General features: G+C 35.1%; 1 protein-coding gene across 3 annotated transcripts; it reads left to right on the plus strand.

The window, feature by feature from the left end:
• LOC109829168 (caffeoylshikimate esterase-like) lies at positions 7 to 10,988 on the plus strand. Of its 3 annotated transcripts, none has more exons than XM_020396308.1 (9): positions 7 to 190; positions 313 to 494; positions 5,187 to 5,216; positions 5,809 to 5,935; positions 6,033 to 6,179; positions 8,524 to 8,654; positions 8,732 to 8,869; positions 9,102 to 9,200; positions 10,570 to 10,988. In XM_020396308.1, the coding sequence occupies exons 1-9, from the start codon at positions 130 to 132 to the stop codon at positions 10,792 to 10,794; spliced, it is 1,140 nt and encodes a 379-aa protein (XP_020251897.1). In that variant the 5' UTR covers positions 7 to 129; the 3' UTR covers positions 10,795 to 10,988. The 3 variants fall into 3 exon arrangements, with proteins under 3 accessions (XP_020251897.1, XP_020251899.1, XP_020251898.1); XM_020396310.1 differs by having other exon boundaries at positions 323 to 494; XM_020396309.1 differs by lacking the exon at positions 5,187 to 5,216.

Genomic DNA, 15,298 nt, shown 5'->3' on the forward strand with positions numbered 1-15,298 from the left:
GAGCTCCCCAACTCAAAAAGAAACGAAAAAGGAAGGGGGCAAAAAACGAAGAGAGCATCCTCTTCTCTCTCTTTCCCCCTCTCCTCACTATAACTAATTAACCCTCCCAAAATTATTATTATTATATTAATGGTCTCAAAGCCCCCCACCCTTCCCAAGATCTTCTCTCCTCTTATTAGCCCCAATAACGGTAAATAAGAAAAATTTCCCCTCACCAAAAAAAAAAAAAGAAAAAAAGAAAAAAACCCCGAAAGCATCAGATATTTTCTCTATTTCTGTTGTTCTGTTTGAATTGGGCCTGACCATTATTAGGTTCCGCTAGGATTGGGCTCGCTGGTGCTCGCAAGAAGCAGCAAAAGATGAAGTGGGAGGGGGTCGATGAGAAGCTCGCCAAGATGGTCACCGAGGCCAATTTGGATCAGGCTTCGGAGAGGCGAAGGGTTCGAGAGGCTTTCAAGGATGTGCAGCTTGGGATAGATCACTGTTTGTTTAAGGTAATTTTGAATCTTTTGTGGGTTCGATGGCGGGTTTTGTTTAGTTTTATAATCTGTTGAAATTGGTGTAGAAATTGAGAAAGCTTGGGCGAAGTTATGATACATGTTATGATGCAATGCTTGTTGTTACTAACGGATATGGAGACATTAATGCATACACCATACCGAAAATATATGGAAACTAGATTGAATGCTCTGCTGTCTAAAACATCCGCAACCAAGAAAAAAGATGCTAATATAAAATCTAATATTATAAAATTATTGTACTTGATGGGAATGTACTCAAAGTACGCTTTATCAGCTCCATGTAGAATGATAGGTAGCAAAAGTGAGAATTTTTACCAATTATCTACTTCCATTAATGAAATCAAAAGATGTATACTTGCTAGTCAAATTATTTTTGACATTTTTACTAGATTCTAGCATGTTTCTTGTATAATATAAACAAATACAGATCAAAATCAAATTAATAAAAACAAACACTTGATATGCAATAAGTGATTTGTTGGGAGCGGCGTTGGAGGACAGGGGCTAGTGCGGATGGTGTTTGTGGGGAGCAACAATAACTAGGGTTTTGGGTTTTCAGTATTAACTTTAGTATAAGGGAGGGTCGAGGGAGGGAGGGGAATTTTGTGTTTGTAGTGTTTTAGTTTTGGGCTTTTTGATGGGTCCATTTGAGTTGAATGTTGAAAAGTTCAATGGACTTTTATTTTCCAATGGGTTAATTTGGTTTTTCTACTAACTTATTTAGTGTTGTTAAATGGGTTGCATTAGGGTGCAATTTTTAAATATCTTGGGGGCACGAATTGTAAATATTACCATTGCTATATGGAAATTATAAAATTTTGGAAGTGCAATTGCTCCCCTACACATGTATGCCAATTTTTCCTTGTTTATGTCAATCTGCCCTTGTTTACAACACCATATAGTTCCAACGATGTCCAAAATTTGAAATTTTTGTTTACTTGAATGTTGTTGCAACATGCAACACCAACGGTTGTTGCAAACTAAAATAGGGCAAAAATAGGGGCGTTGCTATAGCATTCAAGTTAAAGCGTGTTCCAGGAGTTGGAACAACATGATGCTACAAATCCTCTATTGTTCCAAATGCTCCTAACCAAGGTTAGTAAATATAACCTTAAATGCAGGAATCACTCCACTATTTTTAACATATTTTGCTTCGTAACCAGATTTTGATGCAACAACATCCAAACAAATGTATATGTTGAAATTTGAATGTAGATGGAACAATATAAGGCTCCAACTATTCCCTATCCAAACAAACATGAAGTGGTAATATTTTAGTTCTATTTTGAGGGAAAAATATTATAGAGGGGCCTCTACAGAAAATCATATAGGTAGATAGGAGATGATGACACATGTACACTAGTACGAATTTTAAAGCTAATGATTAGTAGTCACAGGCTTTAACTTTTTGTTTTAATCACAAGCTTTAAGTTCTTGTTTTAGATACATGACATTGCTAGCTTTTATAAGCGGGACAATCTCCTACTTCCCTATGTGATTTTCCACAAAGGGCCCTCTATAGGATCCACCTGTCCCTCGGGGTTTTGATAGGTACCTATATAATTTTAGCAAAGCTATTGGAAAACAAACGAGGAAAAACTAATGGCAAAAATGTTGGTTGGTTAGAATCAATTAGATGTGGGATGTTAATGAGGATGTTGTGCATAGAACTAAACTAGAGATTAATGCGAGTTTCTAGTTGAAGTGGTGAAGTGTTTATCAGTCCCATGCGACTTTGTAACACACCACGAAGTTGGAGTAAGGATTTTATGTGTTGGCTTTGAGTCAAGTCATGCTTTGCGAGTAACATTGTTATGGAAATTTCAAAGAACATCAATGTTTAAAGATGGAAGTATAAAACAAAGTGCTTGACCCTTCTAATGTGAGTCATGAGCTTTAAGGCTTGAGGCGTAAGACTCATAACTTCATTATATTTTAATTATAAGTATATATAATATTATAAGTATATATTGTATAGCATATAGGGGTACAATAATTTACAAATAGGTACATTCAGTTCTTGGAGAGTAAATACGAATGGAATGGGATAAGCACAGACACAAACTATGATAAATTAAGGCTACTTTAAAGACATCTATCTATAGCCACCAGGCCATATTGAAGACGCATGATCAAAAGTCACCATTTCTTATCAAAAAAACCTAAAACCTATTAGAGTTGACTCAATAGTCCCATAAGAAACAAACAAAAACATAAGTACATAACACAACTAAAAAATGAGAGAAGAGATCAACTTTAAGAGACGAATATAACATGTAAGAAATGAACAAGAACATAACACAACTCAAAAATGAAGAAGAGATCAACTTTGAAAGATGAATGTAAGCCACATTTCATGTAAATGACAAAAGTAGACCATAGAAGGGTTTAAAATCGAACATTTACCTCTGAAGTTTGTAGGGTTGATATCCATCTGGCTCAGTGAAATTAGGGAGATAGTGGGCTTTCAGCAAATGATTTCAGATAACTTTGGGAGGAGAAAACGATGGGGGTGTAGTTTGATTAGAGGAGAGAACAATACATTGTGATCTTCTTTTTTTGGGTGGGGATGAGGGGAATACTATAGATTATAGGATTGCATGAGATTGGGAGAGTGAACAAGTGTAATTGGTGTGTTTTTGGGAGCTTTGAGAGTGTGATTTGATTAGAACTGTCACGCCCCGAGCCCGCAAGCCTGTTGGTGCGCTATAAGTCGTGGGACCTGCAACAACAACTCATTGTTTGGTTCAATCCACTGCCAAAAAATGCTAGCACTAGTTGCTCTTGAACTCTTTGACTTCACTATTTAAATCATTCAAACTTCTTTAGTTTTCCTGATGTGGGACTATTCAATGTATCATAGTTACCTCAACTTTAATAGGTGACACCCTCATTGTGGCATGATAATTAGCATATCTCAGTATCACCGCCTGGTGACGTGAACTCTAGAGGTGGCTCCTATAGGCTCTAATGGTGGCTCCCATCGCACTTATACAGGTAGCACTTCGTCCAGCATATCACTTAGCTTCACATTTTCAACTGGCTAACTACTCCAATACCATTTGTCACGCCCCAGGCCCGTGAGCCCATTGACGTGCTACTAAGAACAACTCATTGTTTGGCTCAATCTGCTGCCAAAAGGTGCGAGCACTAGTCCTTTTGACTTCACTATTTGAACCACTCAAAGTCCTTTAGTTTTCCTGATGTGAGACTATTTGGGGTATCACAAGAGCAACTTAGGTTACACTCATGGGTTTTAAGGGAAAATGGTAGTTTCAAAATTATTTATTTATTTTTGAATAAATACAATAGTGGTGTCAACAAAAACATTGTTTTTGGAAGATTGATTTTAAGAAATGGGGGGTATGTTTGGTGCATGGGTGATCCTGGAAGTGGGTGAGTTTAAATGTGAATGAGGATATAACTTTGGGTTTATAGGCAAAAGAAACTCTATATTGTAAATTATAGTGATAGTTCTATATTTATTATGAGAGTTATGATAGATATATTCAGAATATAGTGTGATATCACTTTCATCACAATATATAGATGAGTCTACTAGTTCTTAGCAATCCAAGTGGGAAAATTAATGTGAAATAGTAATAGATTAAATAAAAGGCAATATTAATATCAGTATCTCTCAATGTCTAGCAAGACTAGCATTGAGTATTTTGCAATTTGAACCGCTGATGACTTGATTGCATAAGTTCTAGAAAGCATTTGAACAATGTAGAGTGTAAGTGATGGTCAAGCATTGTCTGTCCTAATTTACTTATTAGACCTCTTACTAGCTCGCTCACCTGCTCCTGCGACCAACAAAATGCCTTTATATTGTTAATTTTGATTTCCTTGAACTGGATTTAGGTAAATATCAAAGAAAATAAACTGACAGGCTTCACTTGTCACCTCCTGACCTTGTGTTTCTGTGTAATAGGCCATGTTTATCTGTGTTCCAGTTCTGCTCCTCCTGGCATCAATGTTCCAGATAAAAACTTCTGGTTTATATTTTTCAAAGAAAAGCATACCATTAACTGGTTTCCTTCATAACAGCAAAATCTTTATGATACCATTTTCATTCACGTATTTATTTTATTTCCTGAAATTCTATGTATATGATCATGAAACTTGTACTCAACCACATGCTTTCTGTTTGTGGCTACGGACAAGCTAGTTAAAGTTGTTATTTTAGTGATTCAGCATATCCTATTGTATTTGAAAAACCCACGTTAATATATCACATACTCAGCGAATTGATATATGTACTGTGGTGCTTACCATATTAAACCACTGCATATATTGTCATGTGATATAGTCAGAAAAGGAAACTAATTTATTTTACCATGGAAATGACCATATAACAGAGCTGTAACATTGCCATGTTCACGGATTTAATGCTTGTTATAGAAGAGATCGAAGTAATGTTTGTTACTTCAAAAATTATTATCAACATGTGGAATTCCATATATATCCCATGGTATCATTTTGAATGGCAGTACTTAAGATAGTACTAGAATTATCATTTCTCTCTGTTCATGTGTTGTTAGTTAATTTATTTAACAAAGTATATCATAGGGTATCATTAATTCTTTTTACCATTTATTCCATGTTCATTGGATGAATTAAGTTTGTCTAAAGACTCTAAAACTCTTACTTCCGTCATGGCAGGCACATTACGATGGAGTTAAAACGAAAGAGGTCACTCTTCTGAATCCTCTTTTTTTTTTCTTGTAATTTTCTGCACTTGCACATCGTAATCATTAAAATTGTAGTTGCATATACAACAAAGTTTGTTCTTTCTTTTTGTTCATGTACTTAGCAGGTATCAGTCATCTACTGCTTCCAAATGCTCCATAGAAAATGCTAGTGAACAAAATGACATAACAAGATAAATTGTTGCACTATATGAGTAATCCTGTCTGCTACAATTTATGGACATGTTTAAATGGGAACAACAATCCCGATTGGCATATTAAATGTTAAAAACATCTCCAAATTCTTTGTATTAGAAAAGAATGATGCTTTATGCTCTTGTTTCAAAACATTTTCACTGATATAGGAACTTATGTATAGTCATATGAGGTGTATACAAGAGGTGTTGCACAATTAGCTTCTTCATATTCCAAGATAATCTTGTATGCTACAATTCATGGACATGTTTAAATGGGAACTACAATTCTGATTGACATATTAAATGTTGAAAACGTCTCCAAATTCTTTTATCAGAAAATAATGATGCTTTATGCTCTTGTTTTAAAACACTTTTCACTGATATGCTACTTACATATAGTCATATGAGGTGAATACAAGAGGTGTGCAAATCTTCTCAAAATGTTGGCTCCCAGAGAATGTCCCAATCAAGGCATTGATTTGTTTCTGTCATGGCTATGGAGACACTTGCACTTTTTTCTTTGAAGGTATTGGTGCTTACTAATGGTCAAATATTATGTGATATTTTAGATATATTAGCATGTTCTACATGCAAGTGGTAAACGACACACATTCTTCTTGCAGGAATTGCGAGGAAGTTTGCTTCATGTGGATATGGAGTTTTTGCACTGGACTATCCTGGATTTGGTCTTTCAGAAGGTCTTCATGGTTATGTACCAAGCTTTGATACTCTTGTTAACGATGTTGCTGAGCATTTCTCCAAAATTAAAGGTGTGATATTGTCTCTTTCTTTATTATGGCCTTTAGGCGCATGCAGAAACAATCCAATTATTTTATTGACTGTGGACATGCTTTTCTCCTTGATGCTTTCAGTATGGAAGTTCGTATATCTGTTATCACAGCAGAAAAATCACCATAAGTAAATCTCTAGTAATTTTGAACACACATGAAGAAACTACAACACATAGGAGTACAGTAAATAAAATTAATAAATTATTCTCTTTTTTGGCAATATGGGAGACACAACACAAAACTAGTTTCACATCAATGGAAATACCATTTGAACTAGTATCAGACATACAAAGTAATGACAAAAATACATTAAGGGGAAAAAAGAAAGCGACATCAATTTAAGATTTACGCTTATAACATCCAAGAGATATCAAATACTCTCATTTGGATATGCAATAAAGTAAAATTTGGTATGTAATAATCTGTATAAACTCAAAAATCTTTTGAGAAAGGAATTATCGAAAAACTCCATAATTGATTGCACTTGGGTGGGAGCAATTTCAGGATGGATATGTGACATCCTGGCATGTGCTTGACTCAGTGTGTGGTGTGTCAAATGGTATGAGAGCCTAACAGTCTACCACCAACTAGAAAGTGTGTTGAACTAAGTATCACATGAAACTGAGTGCAATTGGCAAACTTTCAAGCCATTCAAGGATATGGAGGCCCCCCTCTTTAATTTGTAGAGTCACCTAAGGTCCATGAGAGTCGCACCTAGAATTCCATATTGCTTGGTGAAGTGTTAATATGACAAGGGTGTCATATCCTAAACAGAGAACGTTTTAACATGCGTCTATCCAATGGTGGATCTAGAAAATTTTTGTTGGGGGGCGGACAACAAGTATCTATTTACCTAAAAATAAAAATATAATATTATACAATTATAGTACCTAATGGGAATTCACTTGGTACACTTTATCATTTTTTTTTGGTGGGGGGGAGGGGGAGGGGGAGAGATTGTAAATACTAAAATTTATAGATTTCGGATGGTGCAACTGCACCCGTAGCCATGCATTTGGATCCACCTTTGTTCTATGCATATGCATGAAGATATTTGGGAAACTAGTTCTTTTGTAAGACTCCATAGTCAGCCATCTTTTCAACATTCAATATTGTTAGCGTGCTTAAACATTCAAACTAGTTTAAGAAAGGAAGATCAAGAAGTTTAAGAATGTTTTATTCACCACCAAGCTCTAACCATATTATGCTAAAATGAAGTATTATTGGGAAATAACTTCGAAATTTTATTGTTCATGGACTATTGAGTAACTTCGATATATTGATCAAGATCAAAGATGCAAATATCCTTGCAAAAGTTTTCACCATGAAGTTCTTATTTGGAAAAATTCCTATGTATGTATAAAACAATGTTATATATGTTACAGTGTAAGATAAGAGTTTATGCTTACCTATGAAAATAGATGTGGGCATCCATAAATGATAATTTGATTCATTCAATATGATCTACACATTTGAAAGCCGCACAGTTCAAGAATTTTAAGCCTATAAATTTTTAAAAAAAAATCAATTGTAATTTACTTTCAATACTACTATAAGCAGTTCATTTTTTGACCATGAGATGTATAAGCTAGAAATTCTCAAGCCATGGAATTTTCAATTCAAGCACTTTTGGTACCCCAGGAAAACAAATGTTGGGCTTTTTTCTTCTTGGCATATGTTATTTTGGCCCCGATTCAATTGGGGGAAAACAGCTACCAATGTGTAGGTTACGAAGCACAGTTTAGATCATCATATATGGAAGGATACTATGCTTTTCATAAGTTGTTGTGATGTGAGTCTTATGTTGCATCCTATTATGTAAATAATCTTTACGCTTAAGCATACACACACCTCTAAGTATGTATTTATGTATGTTGGAATATCCAATTTCCCATGTCCTCTTGATTACAAGCCATCTTTTTGGACACACAAGATATTGAGACACTTTGAAGCCCATGTCCTATATCCAGGTAACACTAGTTCCTGCCTTCAAAAAAAAAAAAAAAGGATCTCTCTGTATCTCTCATATTTAAGCATCCTTTAACTTCTTGTTATTCATTTCTAGCACTTAGTATATATAAAGATGGTGCTAGCATTGGATTACTTTTCTTTTCGTTCGTGTTTCCTTCAAGTGTGATGACGCAATGTTTGTCATGACTTGCTCCAATTTATTTATGTTCTGGTGGTTCCTCTTCAGAAATTTACTGAAAATTGGGCTTTTCTTTATCTTTTCCATGTTAGATAACAAAAAGGTATACTCAACATATGTAACTTTTCTCCTCTTCATACACTTAAACTGTTTCTTTCACATTTTGAACAATAGAGAATCCTGAATACCAAGGTCTTCCAAGTTTTCTATTTGGGCAATCCATGGGTGGAGCAGTTGCTTTGAAAGTGCACTTTGAGCAACCCAATGCATGGCATGGTGCAGTTCTAGTTGCTCCAATGTGTAAGGTAATTGTGCTTCAATTTTCGTGTACAAGTTACGTCAACCCAAATTTTCACTTCCCGATGACAATTCTTTCCGTTAGATGTCAGACGATGTGGTTCCTCCTTGGCCTCTTCAGCAAATCCTGATTTGTGTTGCTAAAATTCTTCCCAGAGGGAAATTGGTTCCTCAAAAAGATTTAGCTGATATGGCATTCAAAGAAAAGAAAAAGAGAGATCAGGTCAACATCTGTGTTGCTTATCAAAATTTTTAGCATTTCCTTAAACTCTTATATTCTAGAAAACATATACTCTTGTTGGAAACTTTTATTGTCTTCAGCTTTTGGTATTTGGCAAATTTTCTATTGTGTACTGATATAGAACTCTTCAGTAATGTCTGTGGGTGGCTATTTTTATTTATATATGTAATATAATATCAGTATATATAACAAGTCTATTGTCTTTTGGATGCAGTGCTCTTATAATGTCATTGCTTATAAGGATAAGCCACGTTTGAGAACAGCATTAGAATTGCTCAGAACTACACAAGAGATAGAACGCCGACTGAAAGAGGTATGGGAGGTTATTATTTTGTCAAAAAAAAAGTGTCCACAGTAAGCTAATTGTTAGTAACTTGTATCCAATAAATCCTAGAATATAAAAGTTTCAAAGTATTAAGCCTTTATGCCCTTGACACCAGCATGAAATTTTGTTTGAACAGATATGTCCTTACTAATTTATACCCATAACTATATGTGGTTCTGATGCCATCAGTGGATCCATATGCAATAATAGTTTATTGACCATAACCTGTAAATGTTTGTTGTTTGTTCAACTAGTGAATATGTCCCAAGCAATAAATAGTATGTGCTGACAATCATGAGTTGGATTTTGCACAGTTCACCTGATTCACTGATTCATTGGTCTATATCATGAGTACGTGTATTGTTGATATTCATCAGTGGCCTGTATCATGGCCAGAGTAACCTCACAAATTTCCACCTTTATAATGTAGTTGTATATGTTTCTCATCACCTTTATATCTTGCTCCTGGAGTATGTCACTAGCTTTTTTAACTAGTGAATGACAACCCACACCTCAATGCGATCTTGGTGCTTACACACTGTGTCCTGACTCCATTTTAACCCTTGATTTCTAGACGCCAACACATCTAATACTTACGACGCATATTTCCACAATTCAAACATGCAGACATTGCTATGACTAATATAAGTATTTGTATTGTTGATGTTCATATATGAAGCAACGTAGCTTAAAACTAGTAAAATTATTTTTACAATAATTAGCTTTCATCAAAAGGTCTTACATAGTCGCATATAATTTTCTAGATAAATAGGATTTATAAGTTTATAAATGTCAAAAATGGTAGACTTGTGTGTATAAGTGTGTCGGCCATGAAGGGAAACACAACATCCCATGCTAATTAGATTTAGGTTCTGCTTATTCTCAGAGAAAAACTTTCACAAAACAACCATGAACTATTAGGTGTTTTACACAAAAGTACCATAAATTATTTGTGTCAGAGGAAAATACCATAAATTTTTTCACTAAATTATTATGACTGCTAAAATTTAATTTAAGTTCGCAGGTGATATAACATGACATCCTTTCCCGTTTTTTACCCTTTATTTTATGTAATTACTATGCTGTCCTCTGTCCTCCTTAGCTATTAGTGGTGTTTTATAGGATTTTAAAAATCCTGTTAACATTGTTAGAGCAATTTTCTGATAATATGTGATGTTTTCTACAGATTTGAGAGTTTATGATATTTTCTCAAATAAAAACAGTTCATGATAGTTTGGTGAAACTTACCCCGTAATTTTTTTTTTCATTTTCCTGATTGCGAGATAAATTACAGGATTTTGTTTTTCTCAACCAGGGAGGGAAAATTTTACAGCATTTGTTCCTCTTTCTTGTACAGGTTTCGCTGCCTTTACTAATTCTACATGGTGAAGCCGATATTGTAACTGACCCTTCAGTGAGCAAAGCATTGTACGAGAAAGCAAATAGCTCTGATAAAAAGCTATGTCTCTATGACAATGCTTGGCATTCTCTGCTCGAAGGTGAGTCCGATGAGATGATATTTCGAGTTCTTGATGACATTATCTCTTGGTTGGATATGCATTCAATTAGAGGAGCTTCATGAAACAAATTTAATGGACAGTACCATTGTACTCACAACTGCTTTGTCTATCAAAGCGATGAAAGCAATTGTTTTAGCATTTGGGTGAGAGTGATTACCCTTTAGGTAATAACTGCAGCATTCATCTGCAGAATTTGTACATTTCCTTTAAATTGTATATTCAATTTCTGTTATTTATGTCAGCAAATTTTTGTCCATGTTCTATTGTCCTAATTCACTTTTGCAAGTAAATTAGTGATATCTTCTGTCATTTTATTCATTCGATTGTTTTACAACTTTTGTTAGTTTGTACACAATGATGCTTTCATCACACGTGCGCGCATGCGCACATGCACACACAAAAGTTGATTTGATGCTTGCTTTTGATCAATTAGAGAAAGGACAGACTTATTCTTATGTTCATCCATTACTTAGTTTAAAGGGTTTTAAGCTGTATACCCTTATGTTTTTTTTAGAAATAACTTCTTTTTAGTTATATTTCCTAGTTTTTTTTAGCTATGAATACGGTGATATATTTTTGTGAAACATGCTCTCTAAGCTGTAGTGTAACAAGGAAATGCATGCTAAATTTTGATGATTTGTTAGTATATCATAAGAACTAACTTCAATCTTGCATATAATTATTACCATATAAGCTTACCTAAATTTCATTGGTTGTCACATGAAAGAAGGATATAAACACAAAAGTAACACAAAATATAAGGTCATATATATAAGTGTGTAGCTACTTAGGAGCATAGTGATATATAAACACTATTCCTATGAAAGTGTGGTGCAGCACATGATTAGTTTTATCACACTCAATTTGTATTTTTATTCTTTGCATTATTGTTTGAAGTGCAACTTATGCTTATGATTATCAATGGAGATCCATAATTCCAAAATGACAGGAAATGGACTTTCATATGTACCAGATCTTCAATATGATAAACCTTAATTAAAGGATTTTGGTTTGAAGCAATTAAGAAGCATATAATAATTATTAACTTAAAGGAGTAAATCGTCAATTAACAGGACTGAGCGGAAGAATGTGATTTTGTAGCTGAGCCCAAAAGTTTGGGATAAGGCTTCGTCGTTATAAACTTTATCTGCAGCAATTTCTTCAGTAAGTATTACACAATGTCGATATATTAATTTCTAGAATTTTTAAGAAAGAAAAATCTAATGTGGGTGCATTAATTCAAGCCCTTTTCATTAAATTTATAGTTAGATATATGGATCTCAGGAACCTACTTTCTGATATCTGTGCCATAGAGATATTTCCTTAGAGTTCAGAGTTTACGGTCCTCTACATTAAAACAACTAATGTATTGTCAGTGCATTAAAAACCAAGTGTACTAACTTACCTCTTCATATTTTTATTTTGTCCCTTTTTCTTGTATCTTATCTTAGAATATGTCCTCTTAAATATGCTATAAGCTCCTTGGGTTATTATGTTTGCTCTTAGTAGCAACATCAAGTTTAAGCTGATTATGTAGACAGAAGATAGGAAATGGTAAGAATCAGACTGCAGCTTGTTTCCAAATCTTAAGCCACAGCTTTCAACTGGAATGTTGGTTGCAATTGTCCCTTTCTTTGGCCTTTACTGGCTTCAGGACATGGTACTTTTATGATTTAGCTTCATTATTTGCTTTGTTGTAAGTTCAGCCAGCTAGCTTCCCTGAAAATTTTTAGCCAATTATTGCACCTCAATGTGAAAATGAAACATCTTTGGTTTAGGTTCGAGTTACAACTTTTGCAGAAAACTACCTTCCCAGTGATTTATTTTAGAAAATTATAGCCTATGTTGAAGTTTTTGCTGAAATATTCTGAAGAGCATTCACAGGCTCTTATAGATGATGAACTGTATATTGTAAGTTTTCTTTAATGTTGATTGATGATTTGGTGAATTCATGGGGACAGTGATGCACATGCCAACTCTTTTGCTATCCACTCATATTGCCTAGTATCAAATAACAGTAATATTTTTTTTTTACCTGTCATACTTGGAAGAAGCTACTATGTAGTTTTACATCCATGATCAACCCCTTTGTTTTGCTTGGTCCTGGTTGGGGAACTCACAAGAGGGGAGGAGCCATGGTACCAAACAAACAAGTGCAGTTGAAAACAACAATTCCCTCCAACACAAAGTACCTTTGTGATGGCCCTCAACATGTGTAGTAGATGTGCAGGCTCCTCCCCTGGGCTATGCCTCTAGCTTTTGCATGCCCTTCTTAACTAAATGTCAGGGCACCACTTTGTAAGAGGTGCCCTTGTCTTTATTAACCTCAAAGGGATGTTGGCACCCTGAACTTACGTATGAGTGGCAGAGGACACCTACCCCCCCTACGAGATCCAACGGTGGAGATTAACTTAGAGAGGAGGCCTGGTGTGTGTGTGGGAGACTCATGTGGTAGGCTTTTTCACTTGGTAACTATTCATATGCAGAGCAGAGGATATTGAGTAGAGTAGATAGCCGCCTGAGGGGTTTTTTTTTTTTTTTTTAAAAAGGAGAGAAGACTGAGTAGAGTAGATAGAGAGTAGGGTTTTGTAGGGTGGGAGAGGAGCAATGCACCGTCCCTCTCAAGCTTCTCTCATCCCGACCTACAAAAAAGGTTGTTTTTTCATTTTCATGTATAGCTAGATTTTCCTTTTAGCACTTTAGGTTCCTAGGAATTTTGTATTTGGATGCAAATATAAAGCTTTTGTTGCCAAAGGATACGAGACTAGATATGAATTCTTAACAATCTATTCATCACTAACACAAAGGTTTGTCTTGCTAGGTATTATCCTAGCTTAAACAAAAAATTAGAAACCAAATTAATCCAAAAGGTAAACTTGTTAGGTATAATGCTAGGTTTCTATTTAAGTTCACTAGCACTTTCATATCTTTCCACCAACAGGAATTCTAAACAACTTCTCCCTTAGTTTGTGAGTGTACCTCAATCATCTATGATAAATCATATATCGTCTATTAACTTGGTCCGAATTGATAACCATGAAGCAACAACATATGGTTGCTAACATCTATGATTTGTTAACATACAGTTGTTAACATAGTTCAGACTAGATTTGTCATTATTTATAGGTTAATCTGATTTTACTCATTTCCCACAGAGGATTTCAGGTATCTTCCACCATTCATGGGTTAATTGGACTTTCAGTCAAAATCGACATTCATAATCATCGACACCTAAGGATCCTCCACCCTTTGCATGCTAGTCTGAACTAAGCAAGTCCAACTAAGTCAACATGCAAATGATTTCCCTACTATCTACATTGTTGTGCGCGGCACAGAAGCGGTCGAATCACACAATCCGAACAAGAGAGATCACAACCAAATAAACAAGCACAATCACCAAATAACACGAGATTTACGTGGTTCGGCAAGTTGCCTACGTCCACGGGGCAAGGAGGGGAGGAGTTCTTACTATTAGAAATCAGAGAATATAAGTAGAGTTACAAATCTCTCAGATCAAACCCTAAAACAAAGCTCTTGATCTCTCACAACTCTCCCACAATTGGATGCAACAATTCTCTCACAAAGACTGCTCAAATTTGTCCTTGCATAACCCTAAACAATCAGGTTTTGAGTTATATACAACTCAGAAACGAAACAGGTCAAAATCCGAAAGGCCCAGCCCAAACAGACTGCAGTCGACCGCGGCGGTCGACCGCGCAGGTTCGCGGTTTCATTTTCATGTATAGCTAGATTTTCCTTTTCAGACTTTAGGTTCCTAGGAATTTTGTATTTGGATGCAAATATAAAGCTTTTGTTGCGAAAGGAGAGGAGACTAGATATGAATTCTTAACAATCTATTCATCACTAACACAAAGGTTTGTCTTGCTAGGTATTATCCTAGCTTAAACAAAAAATTAGAAACCAAATTAATCCAAAAGGTAAACTTGTTAGGTAGAATGCTAGGTTTCTATTTAAGTTCACTAGCACTTTCATATCTTTCCACCAACAGGAATTCTAAACAACTTCTCCCTTCGTTTGTGAGTGTCGCCTCAATCATCTATGACAAATCATACACCGTTCTATTAACTTGGTCCGAATTGACAACCATGAAGCAACAACATATGGTTGTTAACATCTATGATTTGTTAACATATGGTTGTTAACATAGTTCAGACTAGATTTGTCATTATTTATAGGTTAATCTGATTTTACTCAATTCCCACAGTTCAAATAAAGATTAGGAATCAAATTATACTAAACTCTTGGTTAAACTGTCATCACTTTTGTCCAAAGCCTCTCTGGGGTTTAAGGACTAAAGCTCCCCACCCTTCATTAGAAAGTGGGTCAATCTGGGACCCTCTTATTAGTTAATTAAGCTCACAAACTTTACTTACAGGAACTGTAATCTAACCTACAAAATCTAACCTACAAGAAGTGAGAGCTAGCCCAAAAGTAGGGATATATACATTAATTCCTCAACGCTTTCTATACTTTTCGCGCGCGAACAGAACCACGCATCGAAGGTAAGCAGGAATAACTAGCTAGGATAACTAACTTATTTGTTAA

Source organism: Asparagus officinalis, chromosome 1 (genome assembly GCF_001876935.1).
Source record: "Asparagus officinalis chromosome 1, Aspof.V1, whole genome shotgun sequence".
Lineage (NCBI taxonomy): Eukaryota > Viridiplantae > Streptophyta > Magnoliopsida > Asparagales > Asparagaceae > Asparagus > Asparagus officinalis.